Below are 24,280 nucleotides of genomic sequence, written 5' to 3'. Positions count from 1 at the left end.
AGGGCTTGTGCTCAGCTGTATCGGAACCTTTGGCCTGAAGTCTATCAGACTCCTCTGTCCATGGAATTCTTCAGGCAAGAATACTGGAGTGAGCTGCCATTTCCCGCTCCAGGCGATTTTGCCGACCAGGAATCGAACCCCCATCTTCTGTGTCTTTTGCACTGCTGGCCAATTCTTGACTGCTGAGCCTAAAAGGGACCAACTTTACCGCTGCCTCAAAGCACTTCCGGCCCGCCCCTCCTCTCCCTGCGTTAGAAGTGAGAAGCGCTCCGCCCCTCAGAACTTCCGGCCCTGCCCCTCCCACGCCTTCCCTTTCTCCATTTCCGATTCGTCCCACGCGTTGCAGCCCTCGAGGCTTGGCGAGGCTCCCTCTCAGCCTGCCTCGCCGCCCATGCAGGTGCTGGAACCCACCAGCGGCCCGACTTGCCCCTCGAAGGCTTCCTCCTGACCAGCAGGATCGCCAAGGGCGCTCTTTCCGCGACCGGGGCTTCGCCTACCGCCCCGAGTTGGCCGCCAAGATGTCCGCCGCCCGCAACGTGAAGTGCGCCGCGCCGCGGGGATCTCTGGGAGTTGTAGTCCAAATGGACGCACTGACTCACTTACCCGGGGGCTGACAGGCGCCATTGTGCGGCGCGCGCGCAGGGTGAGTGTGGCGCGAAACCTGCGCCCGTCGGGGGCTGTGTTCCAGGGCCGCTCCGCGGGAAGCGCCCAGTTGCGGCCGCTACCCCGCCAATCGCAGGAGCCCACAGCCAGCCTTGTCTGCCGTCCGTCCGCCGTAGGGCCTTTAGGGCAGCAAGAGTCGGGGACTCGGGGCCCATAGGGGCGCGAGACGGGCCGACCCCATCCGGGCGCTTGCGGGCTGGGTAGGGGGCCGACTCCGTCTGGGTGAGGAGGCTGGGAAATCGCCCCTTTGTGTGTTCGAGAACAGGTGGAGACGACTTTTTAAAGCATTTTCCGAGGTTGGTGTTAGACCTGTCATTTCCTGTTGATTGGGTCGAGGGGGCGGGGGCCTTGGTCTAACCCTCACGCCCCTTCCACCTCCCAAATTCGACCTTCTTAGGACTCTGCCTACTCCCACGGGACTCGTTGAGGAAGAGGAAGTTATGGCCTCCGGGCTTCCGACGGATTGGTTCCGTGTGAGTAGAGGTTTCTTGATAAAGTTTCAGAGTCTACCGCTGGATTTGGGAGCGGGGATGGAGGGGTGACGCAGGCACACGCGTTCCCTGAGATGCCCCCAGGCCCCCTAGCATCTAGGTAAGGGGAGGGGGACTGCAGGAGGAGGAGAGACCCTAGTGGGCGGAGGGATAGCAAGTTGCTTAGCTTTTCAAGGGAATAGAATAGAGGACAAACCGCGGGGGATTCTAACTTATCTTTTAAACGGAGCGGGGAAAGCCATTGGCAGGTGTAAGCAGGAATCAGGCTTCACTTAGGTTTCAGTAGTACTTTGGAGTTAAAGCTTAGTCACTGGGTGAAGAGAGAGATGGGGGTGAATCCCTTATAGGTGAAGGAAGTAGCAGCAGAATAGCCAGTGGATGGAGGCTAAAGGCTGAAGTATGCTGGTTTAGCTCACGGAATTCCGTAAGAGAAAGGATATACCTGATACCACTGTTGGAATCCTCAGGTTAGTAAGAAATGGAAAGGTTTTCAGAGAATGAGCAATGTTTTCTGACCACATGGGTTGTCCTACTTGCTGTGACCTGATAGGATCAAGCTTGGGTTTGCTGTTTCAGACAAATTCAGGAACTCGTGATGAGACATCTGGAATGCTTGCGTCACATTGTTAATTGTACCTACATGTGCTCAGTCACCCTCCTCCTCCTGTCAGCATGGGTGACAACAGGCCCTGGCTGAACAGGCACCTGTGGGTTTTAGGAACCAGTGACCTTTGAAGATGTGGCCTTGGGTTTTACCCCAGATGAGTGGGGAAAGCTGGACCTCGAACAGAAGTCCCTGTACAGGGAGGTGATGCTGGAGAACTACAGGAACCTGGTCTCAGTGGGTAAGGATGGCCTCTGTGTCAATAAAGATTTCTGCTTTGCAGCCCCAATATGTGCCTTTGAAGTGTGTGTCTGCTTTGGCTCAGTCTGCAGGGATCCAAGTTCAAGGGTCAAGGCCCTGGAGCCTGAGGGAAAGGGCAACTTTACATATAACTTTTGAAACTTTACCTAGTCCACCCCTCAGAGGTGTTCAGTACCAGGGAGGTAGGCCTATCGGGGATGTTTCCAACTGCTGATGTATGCTTACTATTTTTGTAACAAGAATTCCAGAACGTGGTGTGTCACCAGCTCAGGTGTATCATCAAAGGCCTTGCTCCCTTCCATCTCTGCATGGTTAGTGTGAAGTTTTCATTCTTAGGTTAGCATGTGCCTGACTGATGCCAAGCATTATGTCCATCCAAGTTTAAGGCAGAAAGGAACGCAGGGGCAGCCCTGATTAGTTCTTTCTATAGCTGTCACACTTGCCATAAGCCCCCAGCTGACAAACTTCCCTTAGTGTTTTACTGACCAAAACCAAGTCCCCCTGCCTCCATTACAGTCAAGAGAATCCAGAAAAGGAAGCAGCTGGCAAAGGGGATGGGTGGAGTTAGCAACACTGCCCTAGACCAGAAGCCGTCTCTACCGGGGAGAACACAGGGACAGAATTGCTACAGCAGGAAAGTACTTTCTCCCGAACACAGACCCCCAAGCACTGTCTCTTTTCCCTTGGGCAGAACATCAGCTTTCCAAGCCAGATGTGGTATCTCAGTTAGAGGAAGAGGAAGAGCTCTGGTCGGTGGAGAGAGGAATTCCTCAAGACACCTTTTCAGGTGAGAACCAGGCACATGGGAGTCCTGGTGTGGGAGTCCCGGTTAGTCAGGAACTAGTGTTTCAGCAAAGGAGGTGGATGGGGAAACCCCTAGTGGGGTGTTGTGAGGAGCAGCTGCAAACATGCTGAATCAAGCTCTGCATTTTCCTTGGCTTCAGTCGGGGGCACTGCTTGGCTGAATGGGAACCTCTTGCCGGTGCCAGGTTGGCAGTAGGGGCGTCCTCACCCTGCTTCACTCATGGTCTATTGCCCTTCCCTTTTGTAATCTCTGGTAACTGCTGTGTGGCTCTGGCCAGATTTGTTTCAATGTTTACATTTATGTAAGTTTATGTTTTGGGGGGTATAACCATACTCAGTGGAGACAGGTTTGCATCATTCATTTTCACAAATGCAGTATAGACCACATTTGACTTTTTTCTCTTGATGGACATTCAAGTGGCTGCAGAACATCCTTGCATACAATTTTTTGCACAGTCGAGTTGGGTTTTTTGTGTAGATAGCATTTCTAGAAATAGAATGTAGAATCAACCAAGATATAAGTGAAAAAATTTGGTAGCAACAAGTTGCTGTCTTAAGTTCCTTTAAAATACATATAGCTGCTCAAAAACACGAGACTTCGTTTTCCTCTTTGTAAGATACTGGTGACTGATACTGGTCCTGTTTTTAAGGTTTACAGATCTGAAAGGAAAAGATATATTCAGTTTGGTTTCAGATTATTTGTACTTTCGCTTTTGTGAGTTTTTCTGTTTTCCTTTTTTTTTCCTCTGTTGGTTTGTCTTTTGTGTGTGGTGGTGGGGAGGACTACTATATATTATGGATACTAACACTGCAGATAACAGTCCAATACGTATCTCCTACCTTTATTTAGTCTCCATAAATTAGTTTTATGATTTCAGATTTTTTTTCTTTCAGATCTGTCTTTATTCCTAATCTAGGTTTCATGCCATACATGGGCAGATTGTACAAATACTTTATTATGGTATTTTTGGGTTCTGTTTAGCTGTTTCATGTACTAGGTTCCTGGTGTAATTGATGTGGTGCACAAGTTTTTTCAGTGCCATTTTCTGATTATTGGACCACCATCTTTATCATCTCTCTCATAGTCACTATTTGTTGCATGCAGGCCTTCCTGGCCCCTTATGGTCCCTTGATCTTTGTCAGTATCTTAGTAAACACCATATTACTGTAGCTTTATAACCTTGGATAAATGGTAGGCCCTCATTTTTTTTAAATTAAAAAAACCTATTATCTGTTCTCAACCAGATGAATACCTACCATCAGCTTGTCAGGATTCACTGAGAACATGCTGTTAGAATGTATATTACATTTAACTGCATTCAGAAATTTGATCAGAGCTGGTCTCAGTCGAGTTCTGACATAGGTGTACAAGGAGGGATCCACTCCCCTCACCGCGCTGGTTAGGCTTTCCTCGTGCAGTTGGGCATTCCCTCCAGTTGCTGTCTTATCTGCTCAGGTTACTCCTTCCTTACAGTCCTGCGTAGTTGCTGCAGATGAACCTATCCTGCTGCTAAATTCTTAACAGTTTTGTTAGGTTATCATTAATTTTCTCAGTACAGAGTCATATTACTGGCAAGTATTATTTTACTTCTTTTGCATTCAAGGTAGGTGAGGAGGTAATTACATTCCTCACAGCTACTGCTTCCGAAACACTGGGCTGAGAATGTGACGATTTTAAGTATCTGGTCTCTGACTTAAAAGGGAAAGTTTCTGGATTCTGCTTTGATTCATATCACTTTTTATCTGGATAAAGGAACAGTCATCTCACCCTTTCTAGTAAATGAAAATTAGTAAATAGTCTCAATTTTCCCCCTCCAAAGGGATCATGGAGATTTTCTCATTTGAAAAATTAACAGTGACATAATTATAGATGTGCCCCTGTTGTAATGTCCTGATGTCTATTAACTTTTTTAGGATTTCTGCTTCAACGTTCATAAATTACATTGGGGAGGTGGGTGGTTTTCTTTGTGTTTGTTATTTTTGGACATTTCTCTATCAGTGTGTTGGCTTTGTAAGGAGAACTTCTTCTGTTCCCCTCTGTTCTCTGTGCTTTAATGCAAGTGGCTTTGGAACTACCTGGAACTTTCAGTGTCCAGCTGTGAAATCTGTACCTGGCCTGCATCTTTGGTGATGACCTTCCAGCCATGCATCTCTGGATGATCTAGCAGTTTCCTGAATCTAGCTGCCATGGGGTGGGGGTGGGGTGGACATTGGGCACTTAAGGGTCTGCACATGTCAGAAAAGCTGGCTTCCCAAGGGATGGGAGATTCAGGGGTGGTGTCCTAGAACAAGAAATCCTGTGTTACAAGCTAGGCCTGGGGTGATAGGTGCCTAACATGTTTATGCTGCATCACAAAGAATCCTTTATGTGATGTTCTTCCTCCACCATCTCCCCTTGACCTCAGAAATATTTGTGGAAGGCCCCTTGTGTCCTATGCAATATAAAAAAGAGAAGTATGTACTTGGTAGTAAGCAAAAGACCTAATGTAATCCCTGTGATTGTAGACTCCTCCATCTAACAGATGAACACCTTCTACCAACATGCTACACGGATGTAACCAAGTAAACACCAGTTAACTAGTGGTATGGACGAAGAAAAAGAACATGGTGTAAAGCAGGGAGCAACAGGAAATTAGTCTAGAGGTGGGGTCAGGGGACACTGCAGGGCCAAGATTTTAAGCCAATGCCTGAAGAACAGAAAGTCGGCAGACGGGCAAGAATCAAGGCAAAGAGCTTAGTTTCCAGGTGCAGAAACGCCACTTGGGGTTACCCTGAGAATGGAGCAAGGGTGGCACATTCTGGGAGTGGAAAGTAACTTCTGGAAGGAAGTAACTGAGGAGTACTGATAGGCAAGTTAAGTTTGGGGCCTCCACTGTCAGGGAGGTTTGACCTTTCTTGAGTAGGTGTGTGCTGTGCTTCTTACAGCTCACTCTGAGGACAGAAGGACCCAGATGCAAGCAGGCAGGGAGCTGCAGTAGTAGCACATGGGGAAGAGGCAGTTAACATCTGCCCCAAGAGAGTAGCAACAGGGCTGGGAGAAGGTGGCTCATCATGCAAGGTGGATCCAATGGGGCCAGCTGAGTAACTGATCAGGAGGGCACAGGAAAGGAAGCTGCAAAGAACTGCTCACAGGTGAAGACTTGAAGGGATTTCTTGTGACTCTTCTTTGTAATGTATGTATTTATTTGCATTTTTCATACACACTTTTTAAATATATCAGTATCTCATTTTTAAAATACAGTAACAGAGATGAGATGGTTGGATGGCATCACCGGCTCAATGGACATGAGTTTGAGTGAGCTCCAGGAATTGGTGATGGACAGGGAAGTTTGGCGTGCTGCAGTCCATGGGGTCACAAAGAGTTGGACACAACTGAGTGACTGAACTGAAAACAGGTATTACTACTATGGAGTTTTTGGCATCGGTCAGTGACATGGAAGTCTAGTAAAGGCCAAGACTTCTGAAGGGTGGAAACAGGTTCTCTGACTTTTTTTTTTAATGTTGAAACAATTTTAAGCAAACGGATGAATCGTACAAAGAACTACCTAATAGCTTCCACCTAAATGCACATGTTTTTGCAACTGTACCATGTCCTGACTGGTTCTATTAATGAAGTATGAATAGGAGGTGACTTAGAAACACCCAAGTAAAGGTCTGTGAAGCCAGTGGCATGCCCCTGTCTGAGGTCCAGGCAGTGCATAAAAACATGGGAGTCAGGTATTCGGAATGGCCTGCTTACTGTTAAGAGAACCATCTCCTTCAGTGGTCCCCTTCTCCCAGCACTACTGTAGCTGTGCCTCTCCTCAAGGAAGAGAACTGGAACTGAATGAAAGCTAGGTCTCACTAATGCAGCCCAGTTTGCATGTGTCTTAGCTCTCCATGACAGCAAAAATGGCAGCACAGGCAGTGGCTGAAGTAGAAAGGAACCTGGGTAAACACTTAAGACATGGAATTAATCTTCAAAAAGGCACTAATTTGAAAAGATGCTGTGAAGATAAGGAGTGTGGAGAAATATTTGATCGCACTCACATCTTAAGCCTTCTCACTCAATGTTCTTTCAAGAAAGTATTACCTACCATATGTGTGGCTTGGGTGGAATATCTTGAGACATAATCTATATAGATTCAAACATTAGGGACAATGCAATGGAATAAAGACACTATTCTGAAGGTCATAATTGTAGGAAAGCCTGCAGGACAGTTAAATTTTTTTTTTGATTTGTCAAGAATTTAAGCAGAAGAGCCCTGCAAATATGAATGTGGTAACTCAAATTAGTATAGACATTAGTAGGGAAAAAAGGCTAGTATAAGAAGATTGTATTGTTGGGAGGAATAGAAGGAAATTCTTTTCAAGATTTTTTGTGTAGCTTGAGAGGACTCACATGGGCTATAAAACCAACATGTGGAGGATGTAGGAAATCATTTGTTTTATACAAAGGATAATTCTTTCAGGAACAAGAGTAAATAAATATGTTTAGTGTAAGGAAACTTGGTTTTAGCTCAGTTCACAAAGGAGACTCACATGGAAAAACCTCAAATAGAGGAAGTCCTTTTCATCATGTGTTTTTCAACATGAGAACTCAAACAGAAGAAATCCCAGGAAACACAGCAGGAAATGCTTATAGCCTAATTTGAGAGAATTCATACTGGACAAAAAATTCCAGTTGTATTCTGTTTGGAAAAGTTCTTAAATCAAATCACTATATCTGAGAACTCTGAAATCACGGGGAAATGGTTGCTGTGGAGAGGTTTCATAAACAGCTCTATTTTCAATATTATAGAAGTAGATATTGGAGAGTGTCTGAGAATGTAATCAATGTAAGGCATGAGGAGTCACAGAACCCATTGACAAGAAGCCCTTCAGTAGGAGTCCTCATTGTGTTCAACATCAGAGGACTCATATGAGAGCAGATTCTCAATGTAATCTGTGCAGGCAGATCATTCATCTTAGCTTTCCCCTTGTTTGACAGAACAACAGAAAAACAGACTGAAGAGACCCACACTGAATAATAGAAATGAAATGTCTCATTCTGTTTTTACACCAGATTGTCATAAGAAAGACAAATTCTAAAACCTTGATCACATCAGGACAGCCATCTTTTGATATCCATGGGGGATTGTTTTAGGACCCTACAGATACCAAAATCTGTACATGCTCAAGTCCCTTATATAAAATGGTGCAGTACAGCGCTTGCTTCAGCAGCATGCATACTAAAATTGGAACAGAGAGGATTAGCATGGCCCCTGTACAAGAATAACAGGCCACTCGTGAAGCACTTCATGTTACTTTAAAAAAATACAATGAAATTGTGAAGTATAGACAGATGTGAAGGGTCAACTGTATGAATATATAGTAAAACAGGTTCTGTTTCTCCAATTTGGGTTCTATTATCTATCTGAACATCTAGAACAAATGTTAAGTAGCACGAGTGAGCCAGGCATCCTTATTTCAGTTTCCTTTGCATGTCCCCAGTTGCTAGGAAATGACTGACGTTACAGCTCAGAAAACTGTTGAGTGAATAAACAGTTGGAAAAATTACAAGAGATGAGGAAATCTTCAAAGAGGAGAGTCTGAAGACTAGGCCAGGCTCCCAGGGGAGTGTAGGTAAGGGATGATATAAGAAATTTTTAAATAGTGCTACAAAGAACTTTGAAATGGTCACATTCCTGGGGATAAGGTCAAAAGTCTATAACCTTGAATGGCTATCAAACATGTTTTGGCAGGAATCCAGCCTATCAGGGTGTGGTCACATACTGTGCAGTGTTTATTCAAGAATACTTCATGTTCTGTTACCATCCATTTGCTCTCTAGGACCCATGTAACCTTAATCCAGTTATCTGAGGACCACCTTCTCTAGTGTCCAGGTACAGTCTCTGGAGTAATTTCAAGACCTGAAGTGCTTTAACTATTAACTGAAAAAGAAGGAAAGTAAATGAACTAAGCATTGGACTCAAACTTTTTTTGAGGAGAAAAAAAACTTCTAAGAGTTCTGAGGAAAAATAAGATAAAAACAGTAAGTCAGAAATAAAGAAGAAAAAAAGAGCCCATTTTCTGGATAGATAAGAGTAAATAAATAGCAAGTTAAAAACCTATACAGAGAAAAGAAACGATGCAAATATTCAGCAATACATGTTCCCATTGTAGTGTTTTAAACAAATGTCAAAAGAATAAGCCCGCTCGGGACTTCCCTGGTGGTCCAGTGGTTAAGACTCAGCTCTTCCACTGCAAGGCATGTGGGTTCAGTCCCTGGTTGGGGAACTAAGATCCCCTTGCCATCTGGTATGGCCAAAAAATGAAGAATAAGCCAGCTTTATGTACTGATATGAAACAATCACCAAGAGATATTTGTGTTTCTTAAAAGTATATACCTTTTAATATAGATACCTTAAGGTGAACATGTGAAGTGAAAGTGTTAGTCACTCAGTCCTGTCCGACTCTGCAACCCATGGACTGTAGCCTGCCAGGCTCCTCTGTCCATGGAATTCTCCAGCCAAGAATACTGGAGTGGGTAGCCATTCCTTTCAACAGGGGATCTTGCCAACCCAGGGATCAAACCTGGGTCTCCTGCATTGCAGGCAGATTCACCATCTAAGCCACCAGGGGAAGCCCGCCTTAATGTATATAAAGATGTACAGACATACAGGATACCAATGTCTTTTTTTTCCCTTAAAAATATACAGGCAAACATATACCAGGTATTAATATAGCAATTGTTACCACTGGGAAAACAGAACTATAGGATGTGATTGTCTCCAGAGAAGGAAATTGGGTGAGAGGGTGCCCTTCCACTTTGAGAGGTCCTGCCAGTAACTATGTGCATAAAATGGAAGACTGCCACCTTCCTGCTGTGTCACCAGCTCCTGACACAGCATGGGGCTCAGTAGCTATTTGTTAAGTACAGGAGTGAACAAACAATAAGATGGAAGGATTTCTGGAAAAGTGTAAAGGTGGCCCAAGAGAAATGTTAAAACCAACTTTTCCTTAGAACAAAGTAGATAATTAGTTGCATCTCTGTATTAACCCAGGCAGTGAATATTGTCTAGCTTCCTATTAAAAGACAGGATTCCATAGAACATGAGCTACTCAATGACAGAACACTAGGTGATTTGTTAACAGGTTCTTTCTGCAGCCTATACATAGCATTGTTCTCACTAAAGCACAAAATAAGAAAAATACTGAAAAGGAGAAAATATCTGTAGCTTGTAATAATGAGCACCTGTTTTTATCTATTTTTAGATAATGTGTTTTAAAAAAAAAACTTCTCCTCTGAAATAGTTACAAGAGTTGAGCAGCTGCAACAGAGTATAAAATACAGAAACTTAATACCTGTGGCTTAAAGCAGGAAAACCACTTTAACATAGAGGAAAGGTTTTGTTACTGATATTTTTTTGAAATGGAACCTAAGAATAAATTGGCAAGGAATGAGCAGGCTCTGTTTGGAGAAGGTTATGTTAGAGGGCCATGTAAGACTTAAGTATGTAAAAACACTGACTTCTTTTGAGGGGTTAAAAGGCTAGAAGTGCATGAAGTCCCGTTCTTAAGTCCTATAATTATTCCAGCCAGCAGCCCCAGAGAAACTCCACAGACCCATTCATGCTGGGGGAGCATGAACCAAGTCCCTGACCTGGCTTATCTGGGAAGAAGCAGGTGGGGGTTTAAACCAAGGTCCTGTTACCCCATGACCTGCTTAGGCTCCCAAGTAAAAGATGGGAACTTTGCAGCAGCAGCTATCTTCCCATAACTTACAGATGGGACACAATTTCAGTGCCACTGAGATTTCCTGAAATTTGAAATATGGGCAAGCATAAGGCTGAAAGGCCCAAATGTCTTGGTGCACTGTTCACCAAAGCACTTAGAAGCTGTGATGTGTCAACAAATACTGCTTGATCACTTGCCAAAATGCAAAGTGCTGGTACAGGGAAGGGTCACCATGATAAACAGGGTGGAAAGGCCCCTGTCTCACTGGGCTTACACTCATTACAGAGAAGCTACTAGCCTGTGTTGCTGAGTAAATGTAAACCTACTAAAACAAACTTACCAGTTCAGTTCCTTAGTTGTGCTGGTCTTTCAAATGTTCACTGGTCACCTGCAGCTAACGACTACTATGTTGGACAGTGCAGATCTGGAATATTCCTTCACCAAAGAACGTTCCCCTGAGCAGTGCTGTTCTAGAGAGGGTGGAGAGAGAAATTAATGAGCCAGATACTTAAAGGTGGTAATCAATGGTATGAAGAAAAAATAGAGTATACATATGGGGAAGATACAGGAGTAGGGAAGCACGGGTGGGCAATACTAGTTTAGAACTGGGTGGGAAGATAACTCCGAGATGACATCTGACCTGAGAGCTGGATGGGGAAGGAGAGGCACAGATGTTAGGAAAGACATCACCTGGCAGGCAGGTAGCAAGTGCAGTGACTTCTGGATGAGACACTCTTGGGCACATTTGAGGAAAAGACTGTAGCTATGTGAAGCCCTCTTTGGTATAAAAGGCATAAAAGAACAGGGTTTGGTTCCCAGGTGCTCCCTTCTGCAGAGTCTCAGCCTCTCCCAGCATGGATCTGTGTAAAAGTTGGTCACTTGCTTAATGGGGCTGTGGTGCTGTAAAAGCCCAGGCAGGTCCTTGGAGGGCTTCATGAAATGGTAGCTGCTGTTACTGATTTGAAGGCCGACTGTGTAAAGATGATCATCAACAGCTTTGGCACATCCTCCTCTGGGCTTGGCTTAGGAGTTTCCAATGCGTGAGACCCAGTTAGCAGCCTCAGCAGGCCAGTGAGGGTAGACATGTTTAGAAGGTGATGAAGCAAGATGTCCAGAGCTGAGAAGTAAGAAATGGACAAAGGAGGAGACAGGGTGAGCTGAGGGCATCCTAAACAAAGGGAGGGTGCAACAGGGATGAGGGGAGCTGCCCCTGCGCTCCCCAACAAGCTGGTAGAAGGACATTGTAATTAGTTACTATTATTTTTGTGGTCTGGTAGCAAAGCTTTCACTAGAAAACTGGGCACTGAGAGAGAGCGAGCTTACCTGAAGGTAGCGGAGAGAGCATGAGAGAAGAAAACAACAGCTCCCATCAGCCTTTACGACTTTGCAGTACCTGCCTTAAGGTCCCTAATCACTTAGGGTGGGGAAACTGAGGCCCAGAAGGATTAAGCCCCTTGCCCAAAGGCTGAGTGAATTTGTAAAATAGCCCCCTAGCTAGATAGGGAATTGCAGATGGGGGAACTAAATTCCCCCAATCCTACCCCCACCCCCTGGGGGTTTTTCAGCTGGTGGGTTGAAAGCCAGCACTTGGGATTTGTGGCTGAGGGATCCTTTTATGCAGCTCCCAAGGCAAATGGGTAGGTCAGTCAGCCCTGCTCGAGTGAGGTGTGGATCCAGGTTCAGTCTTGCTAGCTAGTACACAGAGCTTTCATTTTCTGTCAAGTGGGGCCGAAACAGCATTGAGGGTTACCTGTAGAGGGACTGGGCAGTTGGTCCTGAAATGAGAGAGGACTGAGGTGCCTGGAGTGCCACTTACCACGGCCATTTCAGGTACTGCACAGCATCCAGCAGGTGTTTATGGTAACTGCACAACCAGTGTCCCCCTGAAGAGCTGCTCCAGCAGGGAGAGGGCGGACACTGACTCGGCAACAAAGGAGGATAGCTGGCGCTCCCAGCGATGGGGAGGAAGTAAACATATGCTCCAGATTAAAGAAGGGGCGCAGTTAGAGGGAATGAAGTAGAATAGAAAGAACCCAACTTTTTTATAAGGGAGAAAGCACTAAATAAAAATCCCTCTGATTAACCAAGGAATAAAAAACGGAAACTTCATAAATTAAAAAGCTATTGAGCAATGTGGAGAATTAAGGTTTTTAAGTGTCATGCATGATTATTACTCAAAATGGTGCTTGTGGCCCAGCACGGAGCCCCTAGGGAGCCCCACCTTGTTATGCTCAGAGAGAAATTCCAAGCCTTAAGAGCTGTAATTGAAAGAAAAAACTGTACTTTCAAGTCAAGAATGACTGGGCGGGGAGGCGGGAATCAGTTCAGTCGTTCAGTCGGGTCCGACTCTTTGCGACCCCATGGACTACAGCACGCCAGGCTTCCCTGTCCATCACCAACTCCCAGAGCTTACTCAAACTCATGTCCATCCAGGAGGGAATAAGCCTCCAGAAATCCTGAGTAACAGGAAGGGAACTAAAGAAATGCTCAAGATAACGCAGGTATGAACTGAGGCAGGCAAGCATCCACATGAAACTAACTCAAAGCCTTATTTGAGAGAAAGTTGGGGGAAGGGTTTGGAAATGGAAGGTCAAATGTCTGTCATGATTTTCATCAAGGAAGAAGTCACTTTAAAAGTAGGAAAGGAGTGACCGGGCAGCGGCTGTTAAGTGACAGCGTGGCCTAGGAGCTGTTTTTCAATCCTGGAGCGCCCAAGGCCAGTCTGGATGGGCGGCCCCAGCTGGCACTGGGCGACTTCTGACCCCGAGCTGACTCACTCGTCGGATCACGCGCCAGCAACGGGCAAAACCTGTGAGGTCCGTGGAGGCCGCTGCCTAGTCGAGGTGTGTAATCAGAAAATTCGGAGAAAGGAAGACAAAAAAAGTCCTAAGGAGACAGGGAAAGAATGTGGGGGCGGGGGAGTAAAATAGGTCGGGAATCCAGGTGCTCGTTACTCTCGAGGAAAGTGGCCGCGCTCCCGACACCCAGCGTCGCCCAACAAGACAGACTTGCAGCTCGGGAAGGTGTGTACGGAGGCTCCGCAGCACTGATCCAGAAAGGCCGGGAGAGGGAACGCGAGAGGAGGAGGTGAGAAGCGAGTGCGCCGCAATCCTGCCAAAAGCCTCAATATGGCGGCGCCGGAAGTCCCACGACTTGGAGGCTCCTGGGAGTTGTAGTGCGGCGGGAGCATGACGTACTTCCGTCCAGGCCGGAAGTCGCGACCGTAAGCTCCTAGAACTTGGAGGGGAGGCGGAGCGGCTGTGAAGGGAGAGTAGGCGTCTAAACTCTTCACTGTTAGGAGGAGGGGCCGGGCGCACTTCGTACACAGTCGTCTGGTGCGGCCATGGGCTCTGCCAAAATCAGCTCCGCAGCCGCCGCACCTAAGTGCGCGGCGACACGCGCGGCAGGTGCTTGGGTGGCCACAGACGGCGAGGGAAAGCACGGAGACGGCGAACAAGCAGCCGCTACTCCTAGTTGCTTTCAGATTTTTTTTTTTTTTTTTGGCCAAGCAGCATGCAGAATGCGGGATGGTTCCCTGACCAGGGGTCGAACCTGGGCTTCACAGTGAAAGTTCCACATCTTAACCACTAGGCCACCAGGGAACCCCAGATTTTTTTTTTTTTTTTTTTTTTTAAGCAGTTGCAGTTACCCACAGTAATGTAACTGACTTCGTGTGCGCTTGGCTTAGAAAGCCAAACTCCAACCGGAGGAGTTTGCAGCAAAGTAAAGGTTTATTACGTGGAGACAAATCCTGGGAGTGTTTTAAAGGGACAGATTGGAGAGGCTGGGGTTAATAATCGTTTTTTTTTTTTTTTTACATTTCTTAATCCTGTTTTTTGGCAACCCACTCCAGTATTCTTGCCTGGAGAATCCGCATGGACAGAGGAGCCTCGTAGGCTCCATAGCGTCGTACAGTTGGAGATGACTTATCAAGACTTCTCTGGCCAGGTGATCCGTGGTTCCAGGATCTGTTAGCTCATCTTGCCCTGGACAGACAGCTTCAGTTTGTATTAAAGTACGATGCTATCCATCACAGCAGTTTTGGTCGTCTGACACTGATTGATGTTCAGTTAACGCGGAATTGAAGTCAGAGGGTACAAGAAAGGGGATACAGTTTTGGATGAGAGGTTAAGCGTAAACTCGGCAGGGAAGTTGTTTTTGGGGGGACTCGTTTTCAACAGTAATTTCCTGTTCTGCTTTTTACAGGAATATGACAGGAACATTCCAGTGTTGTCAGTGTCCAGTGTTCCCTAAAATCAATGTACTAATTTTATAATGCTTACACGGGGATCTTTCACAACTTTCTTGACCTGTGTTTCAATACTACCTGTGTGTTCCAGTTTTACTCCATCATTTACCACATTGCTCAGGAAGTGAGTGTTGTGGAAATAAAGCCCAGTCAAAAGAGGACATGCAGAGGCTATTACTCAAGAGTCGAATCTAGCAGGGGAGGTCAACCACTGTCCTTTGTGTTTGAAGTGAAGAGAAGTGAAAGTCGCTCAGTCATGTCTGACTCTTTGCGACCCCATGGACTGCACAGTCCATGGAAATCTCAAGGCCAGAATACTGGAGTGGGTAGCCTTTCCCTTGTCCAGGGGAATCTTCCCAACCCAGGGATCAAACCCAGGTCTCCTACATTGCAGGTGGATTCTTTACCAGCTGAGCCACAAGGGAAGCCCAAGAATACTGGAGTGGGTAGCCTATCCCTTCTTCAGGGGATATTCCTGACCCAGGAATGGAACCGGGGTCTCCTGCATTGCTGGCAGATTCTTTACTAACTGAGCTGAGAGTAAAGCAAATTGGAAGGGGGAGATCATGGTGAAAAAAGAGAAGATTCTATTTGGAGATTTTTGGCTTGGGGGTCAGAAAGAAAAACTGGAAGTTATCAACCAAGTCCTGAGAGCTGGGCTTATTGCCAGAAGTTGTAGTTCGGAGTTCTGTTGTCTTATCCTGGCTTTCCTTTATCTGTGTATTCATTCTCTGGGTATCACAGAAGTCATGTCTTCATCTCTGGCTGGCTCCCTGCTCATAAGTAGATTAGTATGGTAAAGTTCCTAGGCGTCCATTGTGAACTCTTTGTGTACTCAGATCAGTTCCCTGGTGGGGATCTTGGGAACCATGGGCTGTGCTGAGGAATAGCAAGTGGGATAGGCGCTGGTACAGCTGTTCTGAGGCAGATCAGAGGCTCAGCGTGGGCTCCATTCGGCCAGAATGTCTCCCGGTTGGAACAGGAGCCTCCCTGCGGAGGCCCCTCTGCCTACTGACTCGGCTGGGACGGCTGCGCTGATGAGTCCGATTGAGGTAAATGCTTTGTCCACTGGGCCCCTCAGCCAGCTTTTTTTTTACTTTAATATATTTACTTTTATTTTGCTGTTGCTGCGCTGGCCTTTCTCTAGGGGCGGAGAGTGGGGTCTACTCTCTGTTGCAGTGCTTGGGCTTCTCATTGCAGAGCTGGGGCTCTAGGACGTGGGCTCAGTAGTTGTGGCTCCTCAGCTCTAGAGCACAGTCTAACTATTTGTGACACAGAGGCTTAGTTGCTCCACAGCCTGTGGGATCTTCCCAGATCAGGGATGGAACCCATGCCTCCTGCATTGGCAGGTGGACTTGGACTCTTTACCACTGAGCCTGGTGGCTTTTGGTAGAGACCAAGTTTTGATTACTGGGTCTGGAAGATCCCCTGGAGAAGGAAATGACAACCCACTCCAGTATTCTTGCCTGGAAAATCTGTGGATTGAGGAGCCTGGCAGGCTACAGTCCATGGGGTCCCAAAGAATAGAACACGACTGAGTGACTTCACTTTCACTTTCATTTTGGCTGGCCTTTGTCTGTGTGTTCATTCTCTGGGTATCACAGAAGTCATGTCTTCATCTATGGATGGCTTCCTGATAAAAGTAGATTAGTCAGGCATCCATTGTTAGGTTTTGAGTTCATGCTATAAATTCCTCTCCAAGTAGAGCTGTGGTTAACCACTTATACTTACAATAGCAAGGATGAAAGTGCAGGTTTGTTCTTGATATCAGCCATGCCATTTCTGTCTTTATAAAACAAGTCTAATTGAAAGTAAATCATAATTTGTTTATTTACCTTTTTAAATTTATTTTTTAAATCTTTAAGTCATTCAGAATTAGCATTTCTTCTTGGAGTTGTAGAGAACTTCCTTGTTTCCTGTTATTTTGTGCACGTTCCTTAGCATTTCAGGGCCATCCCGGAGTTCCATTTAGCAAATGCTCTCTGGACTCTATGCGAAGACCCAGCATCCCTGCCTTTCCCAGATATTTTCATTCTTGGCCCCCATGGAGGTGGGATCCGGTTCAATTCACTTCATGGCTGCAGGCATATATAGCAACACGATTCTTGTTGTCTCTTGGGGTTTTTGTTGTTTTTGTTATTCTCTGTTGAGATATAATTTATATATCATGAAGTTCACCCTTTGAAAGTAACAGTTCAGTGGTTTTTATTATATTCACAAGGTTGTACAACCATCAGTATGATCTCATTTCAAAACAATTTCTATATCCTAAAGAAGTTGTCACCCCCCAATCCCCTCAACTCTCCCATCTCCTGGAAACCACTCATCTACTCTCTGTCTCTCTATATTTGGTAATTTTGGACATTTCATATAAATAGAATGATACATATGTGACCTTTTGTGTCTGGTTTCTTTCACTTAGCATAAGGTTGTCAAGGTTCATTCATGCTGTGGTATGTATCAAAACTTCATTCCTTGTTATTACCAAAGACAAATGTATGTATGGATAGATCTTATTTTGTTTATTCATTTATCATTTTACGGACATTTAAGTTGTTTTCCTTTTTTGGCAATTATGAATAATGCTGCTGTGAACATTCTTTTACAGGTTTTTGTGTTGACATGTGTTTTTAATTCTTTTGGATTGAAACTCGTGTATCATTATATAAAGCTATGTGTAACTTGTTGAGAAGCTACCAGACTGTTTTGCTAAGTAGTGTAGCATTCTGTATTCCTGCTACCAGTGTGCAAGAGTTCTAGGTTTTCCACAACCTCACCAACAGCTGTTACCACCCATCCTTGATAATAGCCATTCTAGAGACTGGGAAGTGGTATTTCACAGTGGTTTTTGATTTGTATTTTCCTGGTGGCTAACAACGTTGCAAAACTTTTCATGCGTTTTTTTGCCCATCTGTCTTGCTCTGTTTTCAACTTGCAGAGTATCCTGAGGCTCAGTTGGAACCTCAGTTGGATCCTTTTCCTACTGGGAATCGCCTGATGAAGATCGAGGTGGTTGAAGTCCTCACCCTGAACCAGGAGATGGCTGTTCCCCGGAATGCCCAGATCCGGGCCCTGTATGCTGAAGATGAGGGCCTGAGCCCAGAGGTTCTCAGGGAGCCCCCTCAGCCTCTGGATAAGGCTACGGCTGACCCTGAGACGGCTCGGCAGAGGTTCCGGGGGTTCCACTTTGAGGAGGTGGCTGGTCCCCGCGAGGCGCTGGCCCGGCTCCGGGAGCTCTGCCACCAGTGGTTGCTGCCCGAGGCGCACTCCAAGGAGCAGATGCTGGAGCTGCTGGTGCTGGAGCAGTTCCTGGGCGCGCTGCCCGAGAAGCTGCGGCTGTGGGTGGAGTCGCAGCACCCAGTGGACTGCCGGCAGGCAGTGGCCCTGGTAGAGGACGTGACCTGGATCTCTGAGGAGGAAAGTGAGTTCCATGGAAGGGTGGGAAGATGGCTGCTCCTGGGAGGGCGTCTTGAGGGTGGGAGCGAAGGAAGCCAGGCTTCCTGACGGGTGGCAGAAGGGTGGTGCCCACTCCATCCAGGCCAAGGGCATCTGCTTCCTCCCCTTCCCCGACCCCATTTGGGGAATCAGAGTTTTAGATCATCAGTCCCCAACCTTTTTGGCACCAAGGAATGTTGTAAAAGACAGTTTTTCCACAGACAGGCATGGACGGTGTAGTTCGGGCTATAATGGAAACCATGGGGATCAACGATGGAGCTTTGCTCTCTTACCCACCACTCACCTCCTGCTGTGTGGCCTGGTTCCTAACAGGCCTTGGGCTGGTACCTGTGTGTGACCCAGGGACTGGGGACCCCTGCTTTAGATGTTTCCTTGCTGACATAGCTGTCACTACCACTAGGTCAAAAGACTTTGAGAACAGGCTCATCCCTAGACCTGTTTGTGGAAATGGAAGGTCTCAGGCCCCACCTCAAAGCTGCTGAAACTTTTGGCTGGGCCTGGCACTGCGTCCCTTTTTTTTAATTGGAAGATAATTGCTTTACAGTGTTATGTTAGTTTCTGCTGTACAACAATGTAAATCAGCCATAAATATACATGTGTCCCCTCCCTCTAGAACCTCCCTCCCACCCTGGCACTGTGTTCTTTAATGAGCCCTCCACACATTTCTGATGGAAGCCAGCATATAATGTGCTTCATTTTTATCCTTCTGGGATCCCTGCTGCATCCATCTCAGTCACAGAAGTGTATGTATATGTATTTCTGGCGTGGCTTCTAACACCACACACTCATTGGGGGCTGTGGATAAGATGAAGACTGAGACAGACAGGACTCATGGACTCGTGAGCTCAACAAGCCTCCAACCTAGCAAGAAAGATGGGAGTCAGACACATGAACATGCATCTGACAGCAATGGGGTAGAGTGGGTGACAGTAGTGGTGGGCCAGGGAGATGGTACATGTTTGGGATGTATTGGGGATCCAGTCTTGATGAGACTTGATCTTCATTAGGCTGAGTTCTCTGGAGCACACGGACACCTGTTTGCTCACCTCCACTTTCTATGTCCATGATGGGTACTCGAAAGATGCTTCTTGAGTGAATGAATGATTGACTGATTGACTCTGATGCTTGAGGAGGAGGGAGGGAATCTGAGCCTGGAGAGTGGCATCCAGAGAACAGAGCTTCCTGGAGAAGCAGATATGGGCAGAGAGCGGGGCTGGCAGCCGCCGGAGTGGTCTCTTCATGTGCACCGAGTCTGGGGTGCTGTGGTCAGCAGGCTGAGGGTCCCAAAGGTACCCACATTGGAACCCCTTGAACCTCACATGGCGAAAGGGACGAGGGACTTCACATGTGTGATAAAGTTAAGGATCTAGAGATGGACAGGTTAACCTGGATTATTTGGAAGGACCCAAGGTCATTGCGAGGATCCTTATGAAGACAGGCAGGAGGGTCACAGTCAGAGTAGGAGATGTGACAGCTGAAGCAGCGGTGCTATAAGGGAAGTGTCATGAGCAGTGAGTCTCCGGGAACTGGAAGGAGCAAGGAATACATTCTCCCTAAGCCTCCAGAAGAAATACAACCCTGGGAGCACTTTGATTTTAGCCCCTTGAGTTTGTGTCAAACTTCTGATCTCCATAGCTGTAACACAGCAAATTCGTGTTATTTTGAGCCACTGTCATGGCAGCTTGTTACACCAGGGAACTAATATAGGTGCCAGGAAGACGGTTGTCAAGCTCATGAGATGAAAGTCAGTGAGTCCATGTCACACCACGGGGGGTGAACGAAACCAATTAGTATTACAGAAGATGATGGAATAGGCTTTCCAAGGAACCCTGTATTTTTGGTCAGCATATCTGTTGAACTTCTTGGCTCTGGCCACTATGAACCCTTGCACAGAGTGGTCCAAGGGAGAAATACAATTTATTGAAAATGTCCAGAGTGATTGAGGTTCAGGCATGGCTAGACCCAGCGGTTCCAAATGTCTTCAGGGCTTGTCCTCTGCTATATCATACCTCTGGTAGCTTCACTCAAATGCACACTGTTTTCATGTAGGGGCTCCCAGCATGGGATTTCTCTTTCCTATATGTTCCAGCAGTTGCCTCGTTGGCTCTCATCGGCTAGGTGGGGGGCCGGGGTTTGTCCCTGATCCAGTCATTTTGGCCAGGAGGAAGCGACAGCCTGGGTCATATTGTGTGTCCCCTTGATAGTGGCGGGGGCGGTGGGGGGAGGGGAGCACATCATTATAGAAGCCCAAGGACCGTGTGGGGACACATGGGGACAGTCACATCAAAGCATCACAAAGTTGGGCAGAGCTGTTTTCTAAGGTGGAAGAAACTTGGTAAAATTTGCATCAAGATGTGTTTGAGGGAATGAGTCTGGTCCTGGCAGCCAGAGGAAGTCCCACCCTCCATGGGGAGGGTGGAGGAAGGGAGGGAGGAGGGGAGGGAGAGAGGACTCAGAGGCCAGCAGTGGGTCTCTGTGTTTGAGGAGAAGGTGTGAAACCAGCTGCTGAGGTGGTGTGGCGGTGACACGGCTGCCTCAGTGGAGGCCTGGCTCCAGAACAGTCCTTGGAGAGGCAGGGAGAGGGGCCAGCAGGAGGGACGCCGGTGCTGTGGTCACATACGTGGGGTTCAGGCACAGGTCAGAGGGGGCACTGATGGGATGAGCTGTGGGTGTGTGCCGGCCCCAGGCATCCCAGAGCCAGAGGTGGGCTGCCCTTGCCCTGCTAACCCTCTCCTGATGTCTCTTCCCAGCGCTGCCCACCCAGGGCCCCCCCGGCACTCTCCTTCCCGCGGCTCAGCAGGAGAATGACATGGCCACCTGGCCCGCAAAGGCACTGCCTGAGGTGAGTGGGGAGTGTCACACTTTGCTTCTCTGGTCCTGACTTCCCCGGCAGGCCTGCCATCCAGTGTCCATAATGTCACTGGAGACCATGATGGGGCACAGTGACCCGGAGTCAGAAAATCTGGACAGAAGAGGAAGAAGGGCCAAGTGAGAGGCAGGGAGCCTTGAGCCCTGGCATGCAGATGACAGCTGGATCTGAGTTAAAAGAGCCTTCATTTTCTAGAAACACAGACTTGGGTGTTTGTGACTAAAACAAAGCCTGGTATTTGCTTCAAAATAACCAGAGCCAGGGTGTAGACAAAACAGGACTGGTCCTGTCTTACTGACTGTTGAGACTCAGAAAGTGGCCAGTGATGGTGTTTGTATGGCCTTGGTCAGGGCTGACACCTGGCTTGAGCACAGAAGTGGTCTCGTGTAATGAGTGGTCTGAGGCAGGCTTCAGGCATGGCTGTATTCAGGTGCTCCAGCCTCTTGCTTCTCAAGCAGGTTCTGCCCCTTGTGGGCAGAGTGCTTCCCACACATAGGGCAGTGGATGACCTCTTACTCCCAGAGTCCTGGTCGGCATCTTGAAAGGACTGATCATACTGCAGCTGGTCTGCCGCCCCACCTCGAGGCAACCCGAGGGGTAGTTCCCTGTGGGAGGTCTTGGGGAAAGAGAAAGCAGTTTGTGGCACTTGTATTCCTTGTGAAGGAACTCCAGCCTGGGCCCCAGACTCTGGTTTTGTCAGAACACACTCATTGGACCTCTTAGGGCCCCAGGCAGTGTTTCCCAGTAAACCTCCAAAGCTGGGGGACACCAGCACAGTGAGCTCTGTTGGAATGTCCCTCCCAAGTCTCTCTTCTGTACCTACCAAGGACTCTGACCTTCCTGCTGAGACACATGTGTGACGTTGCAGGATCCGGTGACCTTCCTGGACGTGGCCGTGGACTTCAGCACGGAGGAGTGGGGGCTGCTGGACCCGACGCAGCGGACTGAGTACCATGACGTGATGCTGGAGACCTTTGGACACCTGGTGTCTGTGGGTAAGGCCCCGCCACAGTCCCAGGACTGGGATGTCCCAGAGGCTCTAAGTCCAGACTTATACCTCCTCTGTGCCCAGCGCAAGGCCTACATGTGCCCTCAAGGGTCCCTTGCAGCCTCCAGGCCTTTAGCTGACGCTGTAGACCTAGAGGGGCAGGCAAGGTGTGAACAGAGGCAGCTTCGGGTCCAGTGAAGGACTGATTTGCTGTCCAGACCCCAGGAGAATGAGAGAACCCAGACGCTCAGCCTGCTGCTGAGCTCTGCTGCTTCAGTGCTTCGGTCTCCCTCCCCAGCCTGCGTGGCTGCACTTGGGGCGGGAGGGAGCTTCTGGATATCTGATTATGTCCTACTGTCAACCCGTTTCAGCATTTTCTCTCCACGCGCTCCACAAGTCTGGGTTTCTTTCAGGGTGGGAGACGACCCTGGACAGCAAGCAGTTACCACCACAGCCCGGCCCTCCTGAGGAGGGGCCCGCCTGCCCCCTGAAGGAGGAGGAGTGGTCCTCGGCGGACGACGCCCGGCCCTCCACCTCCGGAGAGGCTCTGCAGGCCGGGGCCCCGGGGGTTTGGGACACAGCGCTGAAACCGGTGACACTCACTTCGGAAAAAACCCTACCCCCGCAGCCGTCCGGGGACAGCTCCCAACCCCAGGCAAGCACAGGCCCCGACCGCGGCCGCGTTTCCCTTCAGAGGGCTGTTCCTAGAAAGCGCTTGCGCAAGCGCGACCCCCGGCTTAAGAAGGGGACACGCGGCGCATGCGTAAAGCTTCCTCCAAAGCGCGGCGGCGCTGGGAAGGTTGTGAAGAGCGGCGGCGACGGGGGCAGGAGGCCTTGTGCCCGGAACGCCCCGCAGATCACCTTCACGCGAATTCACAAAGGGAGCCAGGTGTGCCGGTGCAGCGAATGCGGGAAGACGTTCCGGAATCCCAGGTACTTTTCGGTGCACAAGAAGATCCACACGGGAGAGAAGCCCTATGTGTGTCGGGACTGCGGGAAGGCGTTCGTGCAGAGCTCCTCCCTCCGGCAGCACCAGAGGGTTCACACCGGGGAGAGACCCTTCGCGTGTCACGAGTGCGGGAGGACTTTCAACGACCGCTCGGCCATCTCCCAGCACCTGCGGACCCACACCGGGGCCAAGCCCTACCCGTGCCCGGACTGCGGCAAAGCCTTCCGCCAGAGCTCCCATCTCATCCGGCATCAGAGGACTCACACCGGCGAGCGCCCCTACACTTGTAGCAAGTGCGGCAAGGCCTTCACGCAGAGCTCGCACCTGATAGGGCACCAGAAAACTCACAGCAGGGTGAAATGCAAGAAGTAATAGCCTGCCTCCTAGCCCTCAAGCCATTTGAGGTGGCGTCACCTTTGCAGTAGTGTCACCTGAGGAAACCTGGTTGGGATTCGGATATGAATAAAAAGTCTCTGGTGATGAAATTCTCAAGACCAAAGGACGACCAGGGACACCGCCCTGCACTTAATAAAAGCAGTGGGGAGTTAATGCTAATGAATACATCACTCGCTCCTAGGTGTTTGCTCAGTTGATTTGCTGTTCTAATTTGTTTGTTCATTGGTTGTTAAAAGTGATATTAGTGAAACCTGAAAGTGCTTATAATGTAAGTTTAAAAAAAAGATACCAAGAAGTCTGCACTGATATTTGTGGTAAAGTATTTATGCATATGGACAAGGGTTGAAAGAGAACATAGATAAATAAACTTTATATTTCTGTAGTAGGGTCTCTGTGTGTTTTTTTCCACCTATTTAATTAACCATCTTTTCACTAATGACTTAGTTAAAAGAAGCAATGTTGAAACAAAAGGATGGGCCCTGGGTGGACGCGGGAATTTGTCCCGGGATGGTCCCGGAGTGCTTAAGGGGAGTGTGTGGGGAGGCAGGTGAAGGAAATGCTCTGGGAGCATGATCAGCAGGTAGGAGGGCGGGTGTTGCACTAACCTCTTTCAGATGAATGAACATCTGTCACGATTATATGAGCAGCCTGGATGGTGAACTAGAGGATGATCAACCAAGGGAATGGTGGATGATGCCACCAGGAGGGCCAGCAGTGCCTTAGTCTCATGGCAGGAGCCTCTGTACTCACCACTCTGTCGCTAAAGGAAACATGAAAGTAATAAAGGTTTAGTTAGGAAAGATTTCAGGCTGTGGGTAACTTCATGTCATAAGTTGACTGCTTCAGAAGGCC

General features: G+C 47.9%; 1 protein-coding gene, 1 long non-coding RNA gene and 1 pseudogene across 8 annotated transcripts; 2 read left to right on the top strand and 1 right to left on the bottom strand.

Annotated features, from left to right (window-relative positions):
* The first annotated feature begins 349 nt into the window (after nt 1-349).
* ZNF274 (zinc finger protein 274) lies at nt 350-23,810 on the top strand. Of its 4 annotated transcripts, none has more exons than XM_020899794.2 (8): nt 350-643; nt 1,061-1,136; nt 1,873-1,999; nt 2,711-2,806; nt 17,709-18,191; nt 20,977-21,068; nt 21,964-22,090; nt 22,497-23,810. In XM_020899794.2, the coding sequence occupies exons 2-8, from the start codon at nt 1,104-1,106 to the stop codon at nt 23,402-23,404; spliced, it is 1,866 nt and encodes a 621-aa protein (XP_020755453.2). In that variant the 5' UTR covers nt 350-643; nt 1,061-1,103; the 3' UTR covers nt 23,405-23,810. The 4 variants fall into 4 exon arrangements, with proteins under 4 accessions (XP_020755453.2, XP_020755458.2, XP_070307701.1 ...); XM_020899799.2 differs by lacking the exon at nt 350-643 and adding an exon at nt 650-959; XM_070451600.1 differs by lacking the exons at nt 350-643; nt 1,061-1,136; nt 1,873-1,999; nt 2,711-2,806 and adding an exon at nt 13,521-13,608.
* On the bottom strand, nt 3,172-12,428 carry LOC110141263 (uncharacterized). 4 transcript variants are annotated; one of them, XR_011482324.1, is made up of 4 exons: nt 12,338-12,428; nt 10,862-11,638; nt 4,081-8,735; nt 3,172-3,483 (listed from the first exon to the last, which is right to left on the bottom strand). It is a non-coding gene; the product is annotated as an uncharacterized lncRNA (long non-coding RNA). The 4 variants fall into 4 exon arrangements; XR_002315018.2 differs by having other exon boundaries at nt 4,081-4,340; XR_002315017.2 differs by lacking the exon at nt 4,081-8,735.
* Nucleotides 8,014-8,110, top strand: LOC139030081 (U6 spliceosomal RNA; annotated as a pseudogene).
* Nucleotides 23,811-24,280: the final 470 nt, after the last annotated feature.

Source organism: Odocoileus virginianus, chromosome 20, assembly GCF_023699985.2.
Source record: "Odocoileus virginianus isolate 20LAN1187 ecotype Illinois chromosome 20, Ovbor_1.2, whole genome shotgun sequence".
Classification (NCBI taxonomy): domain Eukaryota; kingdom Metazoa; phylum Chordata; class Mammalia; order Artiodactyla; family Cervidae; genus Odocoileus; species Odocoileus virginianus.
Note: the sequence above shows the minus strand (reverse complement) of the source record. Positions and strands in the feature narration are given on the sequence as shown.